This window comes from Coffea eugenioides, chromosome 6, assembly GCF_003713205.1.
Source record: "Coffea eugenioides isolate CCC68of chromosome 6, Ceug_1.0, whole genome shotgun sequence".
Lineage (NCBI taxonomy): Eukaryota > Viridiplantae > Streptophyta > Magnoliopsida > Gentianales > Rubiaceae > Coffea > Coffea eugenioides.
The window spans coordinates 7,160,182-7,183,837 of record NC_040040.1 but is presented as its reverse complement, the minus strand read 5'-3'; the positions used below and the strand labels follow the sequence as shown (position 1 = coordinate 7,183,837).

Genomic DNA, 23,656 nt, shown 5'->3' with positions numbered 1-23,656 from the left:
TCTCCACTTGATTAAACTAATAAGTAATGATGACAAGATAATTTTATCTTAGTGATTTCTCAGGATTTCTCAAGGTTTCTAAACTCTACCAGTCTAGAACTACTGATTAACAATAATAGCTCTGAAGCCGTTAAGCAGTCGGATTTAATCACCAGAAATTTTTTTTAAAAAAATGTAGAGTCTCTCTTGAGCCAAAAAAAAAAAAAAAGATGCGTTCTATAAAGTCCTCCAAAATTTGTTGCTAAGCTCATCTGAATTATTAATATTTTACCAATCAAATTCTCTCTGAGCATTGAACGTCTTAATTAGCATCCACTAATTGAAATATGTTCTTTATGTTCCCTCTGATATAGAAGATCAGGTTGATTTGACCTACGGTATGAGAGAAAACAAGAAACGTATTCGGATATTTGAAGGCTAATTTTTTAGGGCTAAATTTAACACAAAACTGAAATATTGTGGAGGCAAGGAATGAATGTCAGTGGTCTTTCCAGTCATATTCGAAGTAATCACATGAGAAGGATCCAGGTAAGGGAACAGACCTATTGATTTGTAAACATTCATTCACATATTCAAACACTTTTTAGCATGATGCATATGGACGTGTTATCTCAGCAGCAGCAGCTAAGATTTTCTCTCTTCTTCTTGCAATTTTCGTGTTAATTTTTAACGCGTCGCAGTCATATCAAACACGACCTTATTACTTAACAATTCAATAATTTAATAATTTTAAATTTCAGACTTTAATTTTAAAAAAACTTCAGATTTTTATCAAATGCACGCACCCTAAGACGTGTAAGATTTTATTTATTTAAAAGTTAATTTTTTTTTTGTGTCGGATAAGACGTGGAACTTGTCAAATGAAAATCAAAATATGAATACATATCCTCCCACGCATCGCAAAAGCAGGTGGCAGCAGCCTGTACTAAAATTATATATATCTTCGCTTGGAAGATAAATTGGGTAATGCGCCGGCCTCCGCCAGTGGTATATATTGGAATTATTATGGATGAGGGATCACGCCATGGATGTAAATGAAGGAAATATACAAAGACTTCTAATCTGGGATTAATTAACTCCGTTGAAATATATGATCAGTTAAGCAACAGTATTTGAGAATTGCTACTATACATGGAATGTATCCAAAAACGGATGTTGATGCAAGCAAAAGGGACTTGCATCCCTTAATCTTGAAATTTCAGGTTCAAAACTCATGGAAATGGAAGAGACAATATGTTGAGAGAGCTTCCCCTGCAAGAGACTCGACGCGGATCGAACAGAATTAGTCACAGATCATATAACGGATGTGAATTCCTGTGGATTATTAAAAAAAAAAAAAAAACTATCATTAAACTCTAGTTAATCCTTATCCAGTCGTGAACGGAGCCAGTTTTACTTTCTTTTTTATTTTTTTTTAATAATGAGCCAGTTTTACTTATGCGCGCTTACATTCTTAAAATAAATAAATACATTTATTGACTATTGACTACTGTATGATTGTTGTGTCCCTATCTCGTAGAAGAGTCGCATTTACTAGTCAACGCCCGCTTCTCAATTCATTTAGTTCCATTTCTGAAGTTCTCTTCCCTGGCGCGGTTGCTTCCTTGTAGTGCCATTGAAATTAAATTTCCAAAAGGCAAGTTAGAGATGGATATTTATTTGCCGGCCCTTAGCTAACGCACAAATCACACGCATGACACGGCCACAACTACGAACCACATGCAAAACTTAAAACGTATATATTCTCAGGTCCTCCTCCTCCTCACATCCGACCATCGGATATCAGCTACAAACTAGCTTCATTGTGATCAAATTCTCAATCACAAGGACAAGAAGCCCAAAAAAAAAAAAGAAGAAGAAGAGTAGCTAGAGTTTTATATATGGCCAGAGCTGAGCAGAAACAGGCCTTTACTAGCTCATATTCAGCGATAAGAGAGCATGAACAAGAAGGCCTGCATCATGACCGGGTGGAGGAGGAGGTAGCTTCCCCAAGTGGATGCTGCTGCTGCTGCTGCTTTGGATTTGGAGGTTGGAAAAGAAGCAATCAAGAGAGCAAATATTTGCTGCGAGAGAATAGCGGCCATGAGGAATCCTGGTTCGTGGACAAGCTGAAGAACATGAAGGAATATTCAGAGGTTGTGGCGGGACCTAAGTGGAAGAACATTGTCAGGAAGATCGGAAAGTACGTCAAGCCCAAGAAATCTACGACTCAATCCATGTACACCCCAAACAGCTATGCACTCAACTTTGATGATGGCGAAGAGGAGGAGGAGGAGGATGATTTGTTCGTCAGTTTTTCATCAAGATTTTCTGCTCCTTTATCTAGCAATCAACAGAGAACGTCTGCGAGTCCTTGATGATCATCAAATGTGCGTGTGAAATATTATTGTATTTAATTATATTACTGTCTTACAGAAATGCAGCTTCTTCTCTTTTGTGATCGTTGGTTATTTAGTGGTTGCTGGTTTTCTGTTAACTCATTGATTGATAAGAGTTCCCTTCAATTCACGTATCCTTTCCTTTTTCCGTCCCTTCCATTCCAGCAAAGGTATCTACAATTTGTGTTTTCTTCAAATTTTTATCAGATGATAATGGTGCCATCGCGAATAGTAAAAGATTCCTGGTGCCTGTCTTGGAATGTTAGTAGCATTAGAGATCCTCACGTTTTATTGTCTGTCCGAGTCGATTTTAGCGCTCCTGGGCCCAGACCAGACATAATTAACATATGCGTTGCAGCCGCCTTGTTTGGACCGGTCCAAGGTCTCCCTCCAGTTGTCTCCAGCTAATAAATTGTTTGGCCAAATCCACGGCGCCCACTAAACCCATTTTTTATTTTTACACGGCAAGAAAGTAGAAGTCGACGGCCCCTGCCCAAAAAATAATATATATATAAGAAAGAAGAAGAAGACGTAAATTGACAAGCAACCATAGTCTTGGCGGCATATGCCACAAGACGCATCATCAAGGAAGCTTGGCCCTGGTGGGGAACGTGGTGACAAAGAAAGGCATAAGTAGGTTATCCAATCAGCCATAAACAAAAAAGGACATATCCTGGTATCAAAAGTACGTTTATCTTGTCTCAGGTTTTAGTAGTATTATTATTACTCATGATTCATGAAGACAGATAAATAATTTATTTGGAAGCGAGAACAGTAGCATCGAAGCAACTAGTACAAAACAAGCTTTGCTTAGTCAGTCCCTCAAACTGGGGACTTCTCGTCAGATTTGATTGATTTGCGCACGCTGTAAAGGTTACTAGCTTTTTGAGCGACCAGCGTCTTGTGAAATAGTTGGATTCTCCCGGCAGAGATTCCATCATCCACAGTTGACGCTCTCATATTCCGTGTTTAATACTGACAATTTTTTTGCAGCTGCCTTCGAGATCCTGTCTTGTTTGGGATCGCTGTTGCCTAACATGTTACGTAAAAAATTCAATCCAAAACTACTAGTATTCTACGAAGTCCTCCGTCCTCCTCCACGGCAGCCTAGTCACGGTCAAGAATTGCAATAGACATGCACATCACATGGCAACCTAGAAATTCCGGGCTTCTAGCAGTTAGCTTGCAAAAGCACGCCAGACCGCAGCGGATTTAACTGAAACAATGAAAATTCAGTGCAAAAACCTTTGGGGGTTTAACCATTCCGTCGCTTCCTGATTATGTCCCCCGGCCCTGCATCTAATTCTTGAATAATTCATAGCATGATCTTGAACAAGCTCAAGACTCCGGTGGTAAAAGTCAGATTATTTCGTACAAGCGCCTTTTTGTGCCAGCTGACTTATAATCTACACGAAACCTCCCGCAATTTCTATTCACAACCATCACGAGCTGGAGCAAAATCACAGTGCCACCACTACGTGGTACAAAGAAAACAAAACTGATCTGAATTGAAACTGTACGTCTACAAGAGACACAACGTTCACCTACGCAACCTCCAAAAAGATAAATGCTACAACAGAGAGCATGTGCCCCGGTACCTGTATTCCTATCTCATATTTCACGTCGTCGATCACTACTGAGTTCTATCAGCTTGCTATGCTTGTATAATCCTGAACAGCTTCAGACATATGGTCAATTGGATCAGCTCTTCAATTCAAAGCTGGCTATCTGCTGGAGCAATTTAGTCGATCAACCTGCTAGGGCGAAAAGATGCAACATTTTTTTCTTCAATACGAATTCCTTGGTTCACATAAATTGCTCGTTGCTGGATTTTTCACCTGCACTACTTTTCCAGATACAAGGTTTGACAAGGCGACCTAAGAAGCATGAACTATGTAAAAGGATGAAAGTCAATCGGTGTACCTCTTGCGCTTGCTCTTTTGAGAAGAGGATGAAGAAGGGTTGCTATGCCAATTCCTTTTCCTTTGGTTGATGAACCAATTATTTATCTGCTTTAGTTGCAACCCAGTTTCCTGCACTAGCCTGGCTTTGTCTTCCTCCTACAAGAATATTATAAAGTCTCAGAGCATTGCCCAATAGACCATGGTTTTCAAATTCATAGCCAGGAGAGGTTTTGCAATCCATACTGTTGGATAAGGCCATTTGGAATGCGATTGCCACCAAGCTTTTAAGAGGGATGTGGTGTCACCAGGCAGCTTTCCCGCCCTTCTTTTACGTAAAATTTCTTCTCTGATGTCCACGATCTTCTCCTTGTATCCCTGTGAAGCAAATAATTGTTTGGTGGCAGCCAACTAGGTAAAGCTAAAGTATGACAATGGCAAATCAATGTACTCCACCATTTCACCTGTTTGAGTTCATGTTTCAGTTCTTGTCTAACTCGCTCCATCAGAGACCTTTCACTTTCAGTAGGCGTAAGAGGACCAAATCCCATGCTGTCTTGGCCATCTAAACTTCCCTCAAACAAATTTGTGTCGCTATCTGCCTGATCATCATCATCATCAGACATAGTAGCTCCCGTACCTTCACTGGGCGCCACCCCTATGCATTGCATGTTTTATGTCAAGACCACCCAGTAAAGATTCAAAAGCAGCTTTTCTGATGTTCTCAACACAGAACATAGAATGAAGGAACATCAAGAAGAACATAGCATAATTGGGCAATATAAATGATCAAAAAACCAGAGACTTCGCTAACTAGATTGGCATAGCTTGAGGACCGAACTAATGAATACCTGGATTTGCTAGTTCTAAGTCGAAAGATTCATTTTGAAGGGTATGAGGTATTGCCCTCCTCACCCAACTTTCAAAATGGAAAATTGGTGGAAATGCAGGTAGATGCCATTTGCTACTTTGCATCATAATTTATGGCATACAGGATCTGGTGAATATAAGATTGTTTCCAGTGCAAAAATTACAGTAGAAAGGATCACAGAATGAAGTTTAAAGGCAAACCTCACACATAGTTGAAAGCTGATAAAGCGTCTTTTGGTAAAACCTCATATTGGGATGAGTCAACGATTACAGGTAAACAATGAGGAAAAGAACCTTAAATAAATCATACCTGTTAAGCTTTGCAAAGATTGCTCAAGCTCCCAACAAGCCATGACTGCTTCCATTGCATGAACACGGACATGTTGTTGCAGTTGTTCTTTGAAGGAAGAGAGCAACAGAACATAATGTGTCTACATCAGAAGAAATCAAAGAAAACGAAAAAAAAAAGAACGTGAAGGTTCATAAAGAACAAATCAGACATGAATTAAAACATAAAGTAGATACCCAAGGCCAGAGGACATGTGAAAACCATAAATTGATTCCTGGAAACATAAAACACCAAATAATAGTGGGGTATGGCAGAACATCAATGTATGAAATGATATAGGTGGTGGAGCAGAAAGAAGAAGATAAAGAAAGCAGATAAAACCAGGAGATTTCTAAATTTAAATTAGCAGCTTAATTTGCATATTCTGGTCATTCATCTTTGCGCTACATTCTTGTTGGTTATCATTGGAAAACATCACAAATTATTCTTAGACTTTTCACATTATCAAACAAAACAGAGATATTTACAGATTATTTACATTTACACTTTTTGGGTAGTTTGGTCTTTAAAAACATGATTCCATCTGGAAGTATGGCATTTACATCATAGGAGAAATTCAGTAATCTAGAATGAATTTCATACTTGAATCTATCCATCTGTTAAATTTTGTGACGGAAATGCTTTCCATATGATAGTTCTCCTTGTAGATATTTCGTGCTGTCCATTTTCAGATTTCAAACGATTTAAAACAACTTGCACAATACAATAAATGCAAGACAGGAACATAACTGACAAATTACATCAACAAAGAGATTCCCATAACACTGCCAAAATGAAGCTTCAATTATTGTTGTACTGAGAACAACGTGATTCCTCTTTTGATGCGACACTTAGATATTCCAATTGGTGTCACAACTAAAACCAGTAATATTCCGACGGCAATCTTTTACTCCCATGAATATCTTTCATAGCATAAACCATAACCATCATAAGTAACTTCAACCTTACCCAGAATTTGTTCTCCCACACACTTATTAGGTCTCTCCCCCCCCCCCCCACCCCACCCCCACCAAAAAAAAAATCAACAGAAAATGATAGAAAGCAAGAAAGAAAAGGAAACGGCCCACATGCTGAGCAGTCACAAACAGAATTGCGGACATAAGAAGATAATTATGCAACATTATACATACTAATACTAGGACTAGAACCAATACAGAGGAACCCAATAAAAAATGAAAACTTTACAAGTTTTTCACCTGAATCTGAAAGACTCCACGATACAGAAATTCCAATTCTCCTACTCGTGTTATCCTAAATGAAAAGGTAATACTACCTAGATAGTTAGTCCATTACTAAGCTCACTAAATACGAAGGCGCTCGTTATAACAATCAATGGACGGACGACAATCTCAACTCTTTGAAAACCAACATACTAGTAAATCTCCAGAAATTAGGAGCTTCCAATCATTCAATTATGCCTGTTTTCCAGACCACAACCGTGCTACAATTCAACAGAAGACTAAAAACTAAATTCAGAAGGAAAAAGTTCTACCAAAGATCAAAATTTTACCAGTTAGTTCTAATCATTAGGATCACAAATTAACAAAATTATGTGTGCGTAGTAAATCTGTTTCTCTCACCTAATCAGATGCATGCAACCAAAAACTCAAGTTATGATGATCAATCACACAACATCTGCAACCTATAACAACTCGAATAACATAATGGAAAAAGAAAATTAGGCCTTTAATCACCCCTCTGCCCCGGCCGAGCAGAAGGAGGAGGAGGGCGGGCTTAAGGGAAGAAAAAATCTCTTTTTCGAACTTTAATGAAATTCAAATTCTTGAAGAATAACTTGGCAAGAATACCGAGAGTTATTTGAAATCTTAATCCAAAACAGAAAAGTTATGTTTAAATTTAGACAGTCCAGTGTCCACATAGAAGAGACATGGGTCAACGAAGAAGAAAGGGGGGAAGGAGGAATGGAGCATGGAGTGTACCATGAAGTGATCGAGGTCTTTATCATCAAGAGCCTGTTGGTGAGGATCGTGACCCCGGAGCACCGACGAGTACTTAGCGACGACGTGCTGGGACTGAGCGAGCTGAGCGTCGATCCTGGGGAGCTGGTCGACCGGGGTAGCGATCCTCAAGCACGACACGTGGGCGGAAAGCAACTGATCATACAAGGGATGGTTCAATATCTCGGCCTTACACTTGTCCTTCTCCCACTCATCATTCACCATTACTGCCGGGGCTTGATGATCGCTGCCGTTGTTATTGTTAGCGTGATTATCCTTGAGCCGCTTGTGTACCATGCTCATGGCGGCCGTGGGGCTGTGGTCGAGGTGAGAGACGTCGTCGTTGGAGGCCTGAAGCTGGTGGAGGAAATTACTGGTGGCGGCAGCGTCGGGCTGTTGCTGCGAGGGGTGATGGTGCGGCCCCCTGAGAATCGAGGAGTTGAGGAGCCAGGAAGGGGGAGGAGGAGGGTTGCCGGCTACAGCGGCGGAGGTAGGGGTGTCGGGAGGGGAGTGGATGGAAGAGCGTAGGACGGAGGAGGCGGTGGGATGGTGATGGTGATGGTGGTGGTGGGGGTCGGTTGTGGTGGTACTAGTTGTAAAGTGGTGGAAGTGGTGGAGAGCCATTTCTTCTTGAGAAGAATGGGAGAGGTGGTGGTCCTCGTACGCCATTTGTACATTACAATTATTACTCTTTCTTCTTTTTTCTTTCTTCAGAGTCCAATTCCCCTCAGCTACCTGCTCCTGCTCGTTGCTTCCTCTATTTTAATTACTGAAGTTCTTTTTTTTATTTGCTGCTGCTATTATGGCAGTCGTAGAAATAGGTAGTACAGGAGTTTGTAGTTGTAGTAGTTTCTTTTTCCTTTTCACCTCTCCAGCACCTCCTCCCTCCCCTGGTTATATACATTCACACACTGTTAATGGATGGGATGGGGTGGAGGGGGGTGGGGGCCTATACATATACATGTATTCATGTTTTCTACTGTTTATTGCAACGCAATACTTTAGCTTAGACGTGGACGTAGGGATTAAGACAGCTTTCTTACAAAAAAGAAAGACTTTGGTAGTACTTTCCCGGAAATTTATTCATATTGCAGCAATTACCAAAAAAAAAAAAAAAAAGGTAGAAACTGCAGTCTTAAATGTGTACTGTTGTTTGGCACAGCATAAGGGGAGACAAAAAAAAGGGGTTAGTAGTCTCTTATATACAAACACATTTAGTTGCATGTTACGTGCAAAAAAAATGAAGTTTAAATTCAAATTAAAATTGACTAGTATAAATCTGAAGATGTGAATAAATACAGTTTAAGTTCAAATTAAAATTAAGTGGATGACGTGAATCCAAATATGTTGATATATATACTGTTAATATATATAAGATTAATTTTTCAGAAAAAAAAAAGAGAAAGTTTCATGAAGTATCATGCTCTCCGAAATATTAGTAATTATTAGGGTTTAGAATTTCTCTATTTATATGGAAAAACGTAATTTTTTGACGTGATTTGTATGGCTAGTTAGACATTATTGTTATACTAGTATTTTTTACGATAATCATCAATTTTGTAATTGTGAAGGTTCTTTGCCTCCATCGTTGGATCCAAAAAACTACAAGTCAAATCTAGTAAAATATCATTAGAATGATTGATGGTCTCGTCATTCCGTATGATCAAATGCCAAACAACAAATTTTGCCACTTGGTCTACTGTGGTGAATTTTGTTGCCAGTTTTATGCATGTTTTTCGGTTCAAAATTTATGTGCAGGTCTTCTTATAGGGAGTAAATGAATATAATCATATCAAACTTCCTCGCATTCATGTTTGTGTGTTCCATCAATTTGTCAAATCGAGTACTAAATTCTAATTTGAACTCGAGTTTTTACATAGAAATATCAAATTTTATCTCAATCAAGTTGAGTTTCAAAATATTTCAAATACGACAAACATGTTTTTCATGTTTAGTTTGATTAATTTACGAATTAAATTTGGACGAACTCTTGTCAAACTTCGACCTATTAGAGTATTAATTAGTTTGATTTGTCGTTCAATCATAATGTGTTATTAATGATTCTTAAAATTTTTATTTATGGGTATCTAAATTTGCTCAAAGAATTAGTAATTTTTGTAAAACATTCTGTAATTACGTATCCAACTTTTAACCTTTTCTTTTTTCTTTGCATTCCTATCCTTGAGCTCCTTTTTTTTTTTTTTTTTGAATGGTCGCTCTTTCCGTTGTCTTTGGAAATTAAGATAAAAGTTGGGGGCTTTTGGTTTTGGGGGGACAAAGATTATAGGGAAGGTCTTCCATATTCACATAATTATTAATTTGTGACATCAATTACTGGCGAGGGACACGGGTAGGACTTTGGAGTTAACAAGCGTGGATTGTTGAGAAGGAGGGCGGATTAACGCCACGTGGGGTTTGTAGTAATTTCCTGATAATTTTATTTAAATGGTTGTTTGGTGCGGGGATGGGGTCGACATTTCCGTGTTTCTTTTCGATGGTTTCGGAGATGCAAGAATGAGACAAAAATTGATCATTGATGAGGGTGGGAGAATGTACGCGTGAATGTCCCCGCCTTTGCGCTTTGACATTTGTAATTTTCTTTTGTCTCTAATTTTTTGGATCCTTGTCTCTCGCACCAGATTTGGTGGTGTGTTGTACGTTTGGATCGGAGATTATTTGAATAAATTATTTCAAATGACACCACTGTTGTATATTTTATAATACGGTATATGTAAAACAATAATAATAATTTAATATACAAAAAGATGATTAAAAATAATCTACTGTATAAAATTTTGATAGTAGATTATTTCAAATAATTTTTTAAAAAAATATTGTAACGCTTTTTTGATGTAATATATGTAAAATAAAAAATGGTCAGAAAATATATTGATATGCAAGCAAATAAACCGCTATCCAAACAAAACTATTAATTAAACAAGTTAATATGGAAAAAGTTGCATTTATAGCTAGATCTTGAAGTTGATATCAAAATTGACTTTTTAACATGACGTAGGCATGTTTGAATAGGAGATTATTTGAAATAAATTTTGAAAAAAAAAATTTGTAACGTTTTTTTAAATATAATGTAAATGAAATAAAATAGTTGAAAATGTGAGTATGATGCAAACAAATAAATTTATACAAATAATACACCGTCCAAAGAGAAGAAGAAAAGAGGTTGTGATTGTATGTTTATTATCCACACCAAATATAGATGATCATTGATTGTAGCTAAAACTAATAGTCAATCCATAAATAGCAACCCATAATGAGTGTGTTTCAATAGCACTTATATACCAGAATATTATTTACTTGCATTATAAACATATCTTTTAATACATATTTTTATCTTTTTAATTACCTTTTTATTTCGTATACATCATAACACAAAAATGATATAATTATTATTTTAAATAATATTCTGCGCAATCTACCACCCAAACACACTGACTAGCGTTATTGTAACTTGAAACACCAATAATATCTTTTATTTGAATTAATTGTACGGCTGCAATTTTTAGTTTAAGGAAGCTCGATTGTTATGCACATAAATTATGTAAAACCGAATTCAAAGGTAAGATTTGCTAGCACATTCATATCTTGTTATTTTAACAATATATTAATGTTAAGAACATTAGGGTCAAACATTTCAGGAAATGGACAGCAATGGTTGTATTGTCAATGTAGTGGTTCCTGAACAGTGTAATCTATTGCACAAGTAGTTACATTATTTAGGAATCAAAGGATTCTTCCGTACAACCATTTCCACTCCTGCCCCAAATATTTCTACGTGTATGCAGTGTTTGAAGTAGGTTGCACATAAGTCGAGCAAATCGAGTTAGAATTCGATTCAAGCTCAATCATCATTGAGTTTGAGTCGAACTCGAGAAAATTGTTGTTATAAGCGAGTCGAGCTTGAGTGATACTTTCGTAGGCTCGATAATTCGATGAACTCGATCAGTTTGAGTTCATATGAAATTACATAATTGACCTCTATCAATTATCATTTACAATAATTCCTATTTTCTAAATACAAATTGGGGCTGACTTCGAACTGCTCTCGATTCAGAAAATTACGTGTAATTCAAGCTGTTCAAGAGTCAGAAATCTAGTTTTAGTTCGCGAACCTTGTCGACTCGAGTTTGAACCTGCATTTTCCTTGATTAAGTCGAGCTCAAACTCCAATTTCTTGACTCGTTGATCTTGAAACCTAACTTGAGCCCACACAAAAAACAAGTCGAGTTATGTGCGATAAATTTAAAACTCGACTTGATTCGAGTCGTTTTTTTGGTGCATGTGATTTATATTAAAACTTACTACTATTTAAATACACATAGTCGCATTCATTTATTTTTTTCCACTTTGTTTAGATACTGTTTCGATTTAATTTCACTTTGTCCTCGTAGGAAAAGGACCAAAAAAGAAAAGGTGAAAAAGCACGGGTTCAGCTGATGTTCCAATTTCCTGAATTCATTAAAAATGAAAAAAATTATTTTCTTTTTTTCAGTAAAAGGAATTGGTTGGTAAATAAATTGCTGAGTGTAGTAGTGGATGAAAAAGTAGAAGAACCTAGGAAGATGAGAGGGACAGAGGCGGGAAACAGCGATAATACTGAGGAGACTGGAATACGGCACAGGAGAGCGAGGGAGCGTACAAGAACAAGAGTAATGGGGGCCCGGGGAAGGGGTGGGGCGGTGCCCGCTGGCGCTGGCCATTGTTCTATTCTGCCGTAGTGCTGGGCTCTGCTCTCCTCTCTTTCCGCCAGACGTTAGCAACCTTGACAATGACATCAACTCCGTACCCTTTCTCCACGAGTCGCCCTCTCCTTTCATGGACCACGGCACTCCCATCATCTCCACGTAGTAGGGACCACGTTGAATCACGCGCCAGGACAATTAATTCGTTTTCAGCAGGGACAGCCAAGTCAGCCAAGACACCCCCCTCCCCCAGAAAACTCCCAGCCACCAGGGGCCCACACACACCTCCCAGCTGGCTGTAAATTGTGGGCCACCGCGTCTGAACAACCTCGCCGTGGGGACTCGCCTACGACTTTTTTGGCTGTCGTCTCGTCTTGTGTGCTGAGAAGGAAGGAAGGGGGGGTAGCGCCGGCGGCTGGCTAAAGTTACTTTGGCGGAGGGGGAACGGTCGGTACCTGCTGCTGCTGTTCAGTTTTCTTTCGCCTATTCTCTTCGACCTCGAGCCCACACACAATGGTAATAAAGTAATTTTCTTTTTTTAAAAGGGAGGGATGTAGTGGTAGTCAGTGGGCCTAACAAAGCTTTTCTTTTTTCGGTATTGCTTTGGGTTTGAGGTTAGCCCAGTTCTGGTCCTGCACGTCGTCGGTCTCACCACGTGTCGCGACTTGCTTTGGTCCCCCACCTATTCACTCCACGTACCATATGCCTTGCCGTCACCCCGACGGCAATTCTTTTATGCTTTCTTTACTTTTACTTCCATTTATTATTTGGTTGTCGTATCATTTTTTCTCTTTTGGGTAACATTTTATTAATCGTGATACTTTTTCTTGGATGCCCATGAAGTTAACTGCTTCTTCTTACTTTTAATTTAATTGTTGTTCTTGATATAAGGTTCACGTATCCAGTAATCACTCGTTCACTCAAAATGGTGATTTTTTTAGGATAGAAAAAAGTCAATTCAGGTAAACATAAGTCCCGTTTGGCAAATGAGTTTTTCGGATATTTATTTAAAATTTTACTGTAATTTACTGTAAAAGTTGTAGAAAAAACTTTTGAAATGTATAATTTAAAATTTTTGAGAAGTTTTTTGAGTTACTGTAGTTAAAATTGTTAAAAAACTTGTAGCAGACAAATTTAACAAAAAACTTGTTTACCAAACAGTAAAAGCTAAAAAATAATATACTATCGTAATAAAATCAAGGGGTGATATAATAAAATTGCTTTTTTTATTTATTTTGTTAGTGATAACTTGTAAATTGAAATTTTATAAAATAATAACTTTATGTAAAAAGGGTAATCATTCTAAACTATCCGAATGAAGGTTGGTATAATAAAATATCGAATGGTAATTTTAATAATAATAATTAATATGGTAATAATATATAATAATTAAAATAATAAAATAATAAATAATAATATTAAATAAAATAATAATATAAAATAATAAAACCAATAATAATAAATTAAAAATAATAATAAAAATATAATTAATAATAATAATAATAATAATAATAATAATAATAATAAATAATAATAAATAATAATAATAATAAAAAAATAAAAAATAATAATAATAATAATAATAATAATAATAATAATAATAATAATAATAATAATAATAATAATAATAATAATAATAATAAAAATAAAATAAAATAATAATAATAATAATAATAATAATAATAATAATAATGGCTTGCCCAGCAGCAAAAAGACTGAATGAATTTCAAAAGCCTCCAATTTGATCCTTCGATTCTTTATTACCAAACTGCCTGGTACCTTCGCCTCATGCAATCTGTTCTATTCGCGGAGCGAGCTGTGGACTCTTGACAAGACTCTGCATAACTAATTAAATTACTTCTCAATCTGCAAGAACAAAAGGTCTTTTTATTAACAGTTATAACCGTCAAAGAAAAATGGTTGGGGGAGGAAAGTGATGGAGAGAGTCTGGTTCAATTCATTTGTTTTAGTACCTTTCAATTTTGAGCGCTATGTGTTCCGCTTATATATATATATATATATATATATATATATATATATCTCTCTTTAGGAGTAAGCTGATTAAGGCGTACTTTGACCGATTCTACGCGAAAATGTAGAACGATTAGCTCAGCCTGGAAATTTGTCATCTTCTTGGTGTCCTTAATTTTTGTTTGGTTGAGATTTGTGGGGTTACAGAGGATCAAAAATAATGCTTGATACTTCGTCATTATCTACTTATTCTACACCTATATTGGTTGAATTAGTAACCTACATTTTCCCTTGCCTTTCATTTTAATTTGGTGACAGATCTCATGCGCGATGGTGACGCACAACTTCGAACGTAGAGATAATTTTTACTTAAAAAGAAAAAAAAAGGGGAGGGAAGATAATTTGTCTGGAAAGCTATCTTTCCTAGTTAAGAATCGTGATGATGGAATCCTTACGATGAAACATTTGTTTATGTAATATGGCAGCAGCACCCCATGCATGGCCGAACTATACAGATCGTAGATTATTGTGTAGCATATGCGCTAATGAACAGTTATTTTCAATAACAAAATATCTTCTAGGCGTAGGGCATTTGTGTTCTATTTTTCTTTTTCTTTTTCTTTTTTTTTTCAGACGCAGGGGTATCCCGGCCTTGGACCCGACTAATCCCCTGCGATCCGAGAGGAGATGCCCCAACCCCTCGAACACGGTCATCATGAGACGCGAATCCTGGTGGGACTGGACAACGGTTCCTAAGGAGGCTTTCGTGACCAACCGAGCTGTCCATAAGGGGCACAGGACATTTGTGTTTTAGATCAAGCCAAATTTGTTGTATAAGACTGGAAAATTGGGCCCATGTGAGGAGGAAGTTATGCACTTAATACCGGTACCGTGATTTTGTTACTACAATCGCTGAGTAAGACCCGTTGCTTGACTGCTTGCATGTTTTCTAGTATAACACTACCATAACCTATGAACGATGTTGAGACAGGGTCATGGTTCAAGTTTAAATCGTAAATGAAACCTGGTGCTGGGTGGGAGTCGAAGGTTTCAGAACCGTCGTAACTGTAACCATTCTTGTAATGCTCGGTTCTGGTTCTACCTTTTAAAGAAATCAAAACAAGCAATTTTCGAACCGGAATCGGTGGCCTAACAAAAGAAAAGAAAACTATGATAGATTTTCTCCTGGGATAAAAGAATTCAGCAATCATATTACGACGAAGAGGTTGGTCTATCCGGACCATAACAACATCCGGGGAAAAAAAAAATGAAAACCAGCCGTTCAAACCAATCTTTTTTTTTTTTTTGGCGGAAAGATAAATTAATATTTAAGCATGGTCATACCATCTCCCAGAAAAGTATAATTAGCCCTTTGATGTCATCTTGAGTTAAATTAATGAAAAAACCAAGAAAAATAAAAGATATATTATAGGAGACGGCTTAAATGAAACAAGCAGTATCAACTGAAACCACTATCTAACAAATGTCAGTTAAAATTTTGGATCTCCTCTCTCATAATTTCCCAACTGTCATCAAAGCCTTCATTCTCCCACTGTTGAAAAAAAATTTTGAGAACAGTTAAAGCTTCTAGTGAAACCTGTGTTGCCCTTCATCAAATGCCAGTTTGATGCAACTAATAAATTGGTGAGCACTTGGCGATTCCTGATCGTCCTCGTTTATAACGATCGCCTTTACCTTTTTAGACATATCTAGCAAGGCCCCGTTTGGCAATGTGTCAGTGGTCCCCTTCTTGTACTTTCTGAATCTTATCTGCTCATCAATTACTCATCCAAACTTTCATCTTCTTCTTCTTCTTCTTCTTCTTTTTTTTTTTTTGTTGGAGGGGGAGGGTCGGTGGAGCCCCCTGTTAGTATTTTCTACAGACTCACAAGGTCGCGTGGCAATGGTCACAACTCCACAGGTGTTAGACCAGTGTTGGGCTTATTGGGCTACATATTTAAATCAAACAAGAACTGAATGTATTTTCTTCACCGTCTATTCTCTTGATTCTAAATCTACCGTCAGATCACTTTCATATCAAAATCTGTAACGATAACTAACTAAGGGTAATTATAAGAAATCTAAGCCATAACCATAAAGAGCCAAAACTGGAACCGTGAAGAAGTAGAATCGAAATGGAAACCGCAATAAGGGGTTCTGAAACTGTAAACAAGAGCCGTCCTATGAGAGATGTCATAATCAATAATTCTAGGACTGTAATGGTTCTACCCTTCCAAAGAATCGCACCTGCAATTCTAGAATTGTCGCCTGTGTCTACCTCACAGTGCCTTGGTTAACGTTCCTACCAAATAAGTTAGGTTTTCGGGACCAGTTGGACATTGTCACGGGCACATATTTTCTCGCTTGAGGGGCCAATTTTGTTTCAGAAGCTACAAACTTCGTTTTAATGCACTTATTTCTCTGCTTCAAAGTCCGCTACCATTAACAGCAGACTAGGCCCGCCAGTCCAGTCCAGGAATGGACGTGACGCAGATGGACGGTGTTAAATTTGACTTGGATGCCTTCAGCACCTCCACTACTCAATGGCAACCACAAAGAAAAGATGGTCAGAATAAAGAAGATAATGTAGCAGCTTATCTTTGGACTTGTCAACTCCTGGTTCAAAGTTGCGGTTACGGTTGCCATCGCGGTCCGAATCGTTCCACGTCAATTTCGGTATATCAGTCGCAGTTTTGGTGATATGCAAATTTTGAATCATTTAACATTCTAAAAATTGTGAATAATATAAAATAATATGCTAAACAAAAATAATAAAAAATTAGCAAAAGAAACAAAATAATATAAACAAAATGTGCTAAACTCGGGGTGATTCGACTGTTTCTATCCGTGTTGGAAACTTTTTGACCGAGTTCTCAGTGATTCGGCCGAATTCTCGGCGATCCATGTATCTTGCAGTCATCTTGTCTTGGTATCGGAATGGAGAGCTCCATTCTGATGATTGACTCGGCCGAGTTCGTCTTTGAACCATGGTCAACTCAAAGAGTCTCCTAGATTTACATTATATTCTTCATTCTGTGAATTGTAATGTACAATGAATTTGATTGAGCAGAGAGTATTAACAACGAATGAGAAATGCGTACTCTGCATGCAAGAATGGAGACAGACCAAATAAACAATGTGCTAAGGAAGACTACGGAAAAGGGTAGGCTTAGTGACATTGAGTTCTCCACAGTCACTGATATAAAGGGTCTTCAGGGGTCTATTCCAGATTGCACGAGCAATCTTTGCTCTTTCATCTCCAAGGAACTGCGCAAGATCATTGTATTGTCGGATTCTTTCAGCTGGTTTATATGTAGGGATTGCTGATATTGTTGTCACCACATCCAACCCTAGCATGAAACTCAACCACTTAAGCTGAAGCAATAGAATTTTGGGGTCGTAGTTCATTAAGTGACTACGTTCACTATTTTCAATCCACAGACAAGAAGTACGCATAATCTTCTAGTGAGCAGGAAACATGATGAGAAAATAGTTCATTCGGGAAGAAAATGGTAATGCATAATGGCATATTACTTCCAATCCTTCTCAATAATACAAAACCTTTGTGAACAAATAACACAAATATTTATGACTAAACAGGAAAATTGATAAGAATCAGTGTATTAGCTTTATACAGACTACTCTAGGCAAAACTACTGACCAAATTACAGAAAAGATTGGAAAACTGTTATGCATTTTCTACCTCCGAATTCTTGGCATTAGTATACACAAATTAACCAATAAGGCATGATCCCACGAAACCAAATACAATGTGAAATAAGCCTTGCAATTAAACATGGTATTCGACTCAAAACTCCACAGTCCACAGATAGAGACTTCATTGCTTTCCTCATACCTTGTATGGGGGACTAATGCAGAGCAGGAATAAACTCTAGTCTCTAGAAGGATCACAAATCACGTAGATGAGTCTTGATAATTTCATCAGTGCGGAGGGAGTCCTAGTATCTTTTTAAGGATTACAAGGATTCAAGCAATATGCCTTCATATGCTACTGCATTGTTTAAACCGAAGTAGCGCATATCTGCTTCTTCCCAAGTTATTAGCAATTGGATGTTAATCAAAAGCATCCCTCCCCACTCCCTTCAATATCATATTTCGACAGCACTGGGGTTAACGGACGAGCAGTGTAACAGTACTCATGCAGGCTCGAATATATCTCAAAACAAAGTAGCACCTAAATAAAATAGCCCATGCCACAATTTCATATTGGAAACTAAAATTAGATCCCTCAAATTTAGTCATTTTTTCAAATAATAATATACTGTACTAGTAATATATAAACTGCCTACAGCAAAATGTCACAAGCACTGCAAAGTAGTTAGTAGCCCATGCCACAATTTCCACAAAAGCAGAACATGCATGCACACCTAAAAATTCCTTTTATCCCAGCATTATACTAGTACTGATCATGCAGGCTTGATTATATCTCAAGACAATTGAACGTTCAGACCAATGGATTGAAGAATAAGAGATAGAGATTGAGAACTGACCTTCAAGCACAGCTCCAAATACAATGTTCTTGTAATCAAGCTGAGGGCAAGGTCCAGGTCCGGTAGTAATCATAAACTCAACATTGTGATAATTGGGGTCCAGCTTAATATCATCCTCCTCGTCGTTCTCGGACAAGCACAATGACAAAATACCAGGTCTCGTATGTTCCAACGTGAAAGCCTTGGACTCAACTGTTTCAGTATTCCTAGTCAACTCCAGAGGCGGCTTGACCTCCCCTTTATCTTTCCGGCCTTGCTTCCCTGCAAGAAAGAATTGTCCCGGGAATATCTTTTGGACTAAAGTGCCCTTGTAGCTCGAGCCGCAGGAGCCGGTGCACATGGCTTTGAAGTTTGAGACGGTTATGGGAACGTGATTGCCGTAGAGGCCGAGGACAAGGCGGCCCACTGGCTCGGCGTCGGTGCAAAGTGAGAGCTCGTCGCCCAGATTTCGGTTGAGGAAGTAAGAGGGGCATATGCTGAAGTCCATGAAGACTCTGTCGGTGATGGTGGTGTCAGGTGGCGGTGGAGGGGAGGTGGAAGAAGAAGAGAGGGGTGTTGGAAGGGATAGAGAGGTGGAGAGGAAGAGGAGGGAGCGCCGGTGGAGTTTGTTGACGGTGGGTTGGTGGTGGTGGTGGGGAGGGAGAGGTGAGGAAGAGAGAGTGGTGGAGCAGCCCATGATGACGACGGTGCTGCATGGTGGGATTGAAAATGTGGGAGGTGGAGGGATGCGAAGGAGAGGAAGAGAGAGGGACTATGTGGAGGGTCTTGATGCCACAGAATTGGTTGAGGTGGGGACTACAATGGTGATCTTCTCCTTCTTCGGATGAAGTTTTGGATAAGGGAATTTGGTGAATTATGATATGGCTCTCTATGCTAGAAAAAATCCCGAAAAAGAAAAAGAAAAAACTAAGATTTAATTTGACTCGTGAAGGAAACGTTGGATTATTCTGCGAATTGAGCTCATTTGAGTAATTTAAATGCTTTAACAATGATTTTCCAATGTTGCCAATCAAATTTCGTAACAATTTGGCTCTATTATCATGATTTATAGTGTTGCGAAGCTAATTAATATCAATTAGCCCACTCTTTAATCTCGCAATGCTGTCCCAGAAGTTTTTTATTTTTAATAATAAATATTGGGAAGTTGCTCGCTGCTGCGATGCAGAACGAGCCCATTTTGGTAATTCGATGTCGGTAAATGGTTCAAGGCCAGTAGCTGATACAGAGCTGTCTTTTTTCTTTTTTTTTCTTTTAAAAGCCGGAACCGCTTTGATAGTGTGTTAGTGTGGACTACGTTGTGCGAGAAATGTAGTCAGACCTGGACCTGACTATGCTGATCCCATTAGCTAAAGCTTTCAACTTCTGATGCGTTTGGGCTCCTCTTTAAAGGTCAAACGATTGATTTTAGACCTTCAATAGTTCTTGACACGAGTTTGATTTAAACAACAAATGCAAATGTTATTACCAGAAATCAGAATAAGTTTACACAAACTGGCAATTGCCTTTCTGGATATGATTTCGCAAATCAGAATCTCAAGGAGCGCCTAGCTAGTTAAAGAACTGGACAAAGACTCGAGACTTCCACTGAAACCAGCTTCTTCCTTCCTACTCTCCTTTCCCAATAGCGCAATATAATCCAGGCTGTACTTGTTCTTCTTCAGATGACTTCGTTAACTTCATGTCTGTTCTTAATTGATCTGACCCTGAGAGACCTATCAGAAAGAGCTTTGGTAGCTTCTACAGATAAGTTGCATTGGCTCCAAGAGTTCTTTCTTGGAAATGTTGCGTGATCACATTTGGGACAGATATTCACATTTTCATGCTTCAACTTGTGCAATGCACAACTGCAATTCCGATGGTACGGTCTCCTCTCAATCTCCATGCTGTACGCTGGTATGCTCAAGGTGCACTGAAGCATCGTCTTAGTCAGCCTCAGCCTCACTGAGCTAGGAGAGGTGCGCGAGGTATGAATTTGGCGAAGTGGTGAGCAATCACCCCAAATTTATATATCGTTGAGATTGATGTGACTGTATATGGAGCAGGAATTTGAGGGGCTTATATTCCAAATTTAGGTTCCAAGAAATATGATGTTGCCATCTTTACTTCCACAATAAGGTGTAGAGCAGTAGTATGCAAGTCTCATTTTCTTTGAATACCATTTAATCCAGGGGAGCCAGGTGGCTTCATTAGGCTTGTTTTTGTTCCGACTCCAGTACGGCTTGGATTTTGCTGCAGATGGCTTTAGACTTCAAACCTAGTTTTTGCAGGAAGACTGTTCTCAGATAGTTTTCAACCCAATATTCCTGGTACTGACCTTATCTTTCATTTATTTGACTGGCCATCTTCCACTAACTAGCCGTCAGTCAACTGTTTTGTTATGCACGAAGAGCAAATGACCTTTTTCTATAGAACAAAAGATCTGATATGAATCGCATGAAGCTCACAAAAAATGCAAGTCATGATTCCATTTCACTGGCTCCATCCATTTGGCGATTTGAATCAGCAGTCCATATCATTTGCCGCTTGTTCAGTCTAATTTTTTTTTCGACAATTGACAATAGTTTATTCTACACCTACTCTGGCCTATTCTAATGGGGAACCCAATTGGACCAATAGAGGGATCGACGAGAAATGAATCACCATCGGACCAAACGAGTGTACTACACACCCGTCTGAATTTTTTGAAGAGCTACATAATGTGGCAATCAAACCTTGCCTTCCACCCCACCAAGCAGGCCACCAGCCAGCCCAAAGGCTGGTGGTTTGTTCAGTCTAATTTACTTGGCAAAGACACAATCGGAACACCGGTGTAATTATGCGTACTGGTGTCAGGTTCTTACACTCAAAAACACATTTTAATAATTGAATATACTTGAGTAGTTACCATCTCCCCGACTGTTTTTAATATTTGCTTCTTCAAAATCACGATATATAACTCTCTGGAACTAAATATTGTGAAGAGGATTTAACGTACTCTTCTACAAACTTTGCAGAAACAAAAATTCTCTTGCACGTTCAGAAGTACTTGAAAGTTTCAGTGGATCAGAAGTGGTATTCAGCTTTTGATCCACAGAGGACAATCCAAATATAACCACCATCACAAATTAATTATAGCATTTTTTCCTTTTAATAGTGCACTGGATATGCATTCACTGCAGCAATTGTGTGATCAAGTGCAACCTTTAGTTAGTGCAGAAAAAGCTCGGTACCACAGACCATTAGCAAAAGCTCTACATGCAGGGATTGGCATTTTCTAAGATTCAGTTTTGACTCTACATCGTGACATTGGAATGGAAAACTATCTTTACGGACATCTTTGTCCAAGTCCTGTAGCTCTGTGCTTTAGATATCAAATGTTCTGCAACTATTATAGCTTGTTACAGAAAAGGCTACAATAACTGTTGGTTCGGGTAACCTTTTGCGGTGAACTGCCTTTTAGAATTCAATTACTACATCTAATCTCTTTTGCTTACTTTCATCTTCACTTCTCTGCATCTCCAAGCCATAATTCCAAACTATAATTCATGGTCTTGCATTATAGTTGGAATACTTGTGATGGCGCTCTCCTGACGTAATTCACGAATAGAAATGCAAAAGCTTGTAAACTCAAGTACGAATAATTTCCTACAGTTCCTTGTACCAATCTACTGAACTTATCATAGATACCATTCTGTAAAAGATGTTCCTCGAGATCTTTTGTCATCTTACAACCAGACTCTCGAAAGGCAATTTTCAGCTCTGAACTTTTTATGGCTTGCAGTTAGAGAAAATGTTAGATGTAGCATTTAGTTTCAACTAATGAATCTAGAATCATTTGCACAACAAACATATTATTACTACTATTCATCTATGACATGTATCTTTACAAGACAACGATGATTCCAAACCAAACTGTTACATGTCTGTAATTTTATAGGCCTCATATCAAACCTCTGAATTATCTCTTTGGCAAAGCTCCAAATCTCATTCTGCCATATCAAACTTTGGTGCTAATTATCTTTATTTTTACCCAACAGACGGCTAGCCAGAAAAGGTTGAGGAGACAGCTTTGGGGCTGAAAGGGACAAGGAACATTTACTCCATGATATTCTTCTCAAGAATGAAATGTTCCTGTGCAGACAACAGGCGTTTGGAAAAGCCCTTTTCAAGTTGTGCAGTGCACAGCTGCAGTTACGGTGGTATGGCCTCCGCCGAAATTCCGTCTGGTAAATTGATACACTTCCAGCTATAGCACACCAAAGTAAGATGCCAATGGCTCCAATTGTCATATCTCTGGCTTCCCTTTTCGTCTCCTCTATTTTCCTGAATGCTGGTGTTGTAGGGGCTGCCGCTCGGTCTACCTGTATCTGTGCATCTTGGAGATTGAGAAGTACCCTTTGTTGATAGTGGTCAAAGGGGTTAAATATGTGGAGGTCGCTTGTATACATCTTTTCTGTCAACAGTTGGTAAAAATAACAAAAAAGGATCTTAGCAATCATCGTTTAGGCACGATTGCTTCTCGAAACACTTGGAATAAATTAGCCAACTTTGTAGTTTAGACTACGGAGGTTTACGATGGTTTCAAGAAATCCTTTCCATACTAAATCTCCATGGATTTGGGGTGATATCATGTAACCAACAGAAATTTCAAGAAATTGGCATTGTTCTAGCTGGCGTTCTGTTGCGTTGAGCGGTGGTCTCTGTGACAGCCCCACCTCCCCCTAAGGCGAACCAGAGGGTTCGGCGGGCCGCCTGCCCGGCTCTCGCCGGGACTCAGTCGTTCACTAAAGTCCTCAAATAAATTGCAATATAAATCTCAAATATTACATCACATTCTCCAATAATTACATATCACAAACCCACTCAAGTCCAAACATTCATACAATCACTACTAATAGCTATTACACAAGAGGCAATCCAAAAATCAAACCGTACAAGATATAATCCATTCATTCACATGAATAAGCACTACAATCCTTTCCTTCGCCTTGAGACCTGTGGAGGGGAATAAAACATTTTGGGGTGAGCTAAAAGCTCAG

At 38.4% G+C, this 23,656-nt stretch overlaps 3 protein-coding genes across 6 annotated transcripts; 1 reads left to right on the top strand and 2 right to left on the bottom strand.

Moving 5' to 3' along the window:
• Positions 1 to 1,613: 1,613 nt before the first annotated feature.
• On the top strand, positions 1,614 to 2,491 carry LOC113775695. The gene has a single exon (XM_027320675.1). The coding sequence runs from the start codon at positions 1,881 to 1,883 to the stop codon at positions 2,355 to 2,357; it is 477 nt and encodes a 158-aa protein (XP_027176476.1). The 5' UTR covers positions 1,614 to 1,880; the 3' UTR covers positions 2,358 to 2,491.
• Positions 2,492 to 3,117: 626 nt separating this feature from the next.
• Positions 3,118 to 8,360, bottom strand: LOC113776070 (homeobox protein knotted-1-like 11). Of its 4 annotated transcripts, none has more exons than XM_027321140.1 (6): positions 7,439 to 8,360; positions 5,460 to 5,580; positions 4,744 to 4,937; positions 4,526 to 4,657; positions 4,302 to 4,438; positions 3,118 to 4,224 (listed from the first exon to the last, which is right to left on the bottom strand). In XM_027321140.1, exons 1-6 carry the CDS (start codon positions 8,123 to 8,125, stop codon positions 4,185 to 4,187), a joined length of 1,311 nt encoding a protein of 436 aa, XP_027176941.1. In that variant the 5' UTR covers positions 8,126 to 8,360; the 3' UTR covers positions 3,118 to 4,184. The 4 variants fall into 4 exon arrangements, with proteins under 4 accessions (XP_027176941.1, XP_027176944.1, XP_027176943.1 ...); XM_027321143.1 differs by having other exon boundaries at positions 3,118 to 4,216; XM_027321142.1 differs by having other exon boundaries at positions 3,118 to 4,132.
• An 8,523-nt stretch (positions 8,361 to 16,883) lies between these two features.
• LOC113774697 (peptidyl-prolyl cis-trans isomerase CYP28, chloroplastic) lies at positions 16,884 to 19,404 on the bottom strand. The gene is made up of 2 exons (XM_027319299.1): positions 18,639 to 19,404; positions 16,884 to 17,477 (listed from the first exon to the last, which is right to left on the bottom strand). The coding sequence occupies exons 1-2, from the start codon at positions 19,312 to 19,314 to the stop codon at positions 17,269 to 17,271; spliced, it is 885 nt and encodes a 294-aa protein (XP_027175100.1). The 5' UTR covers positions 19,315 to 19,404; the 3' UTR covers positions 16,884 to 17,268.
• Positions 19,405 to 23,656: the final 4,252 nt, after the last annotated feature.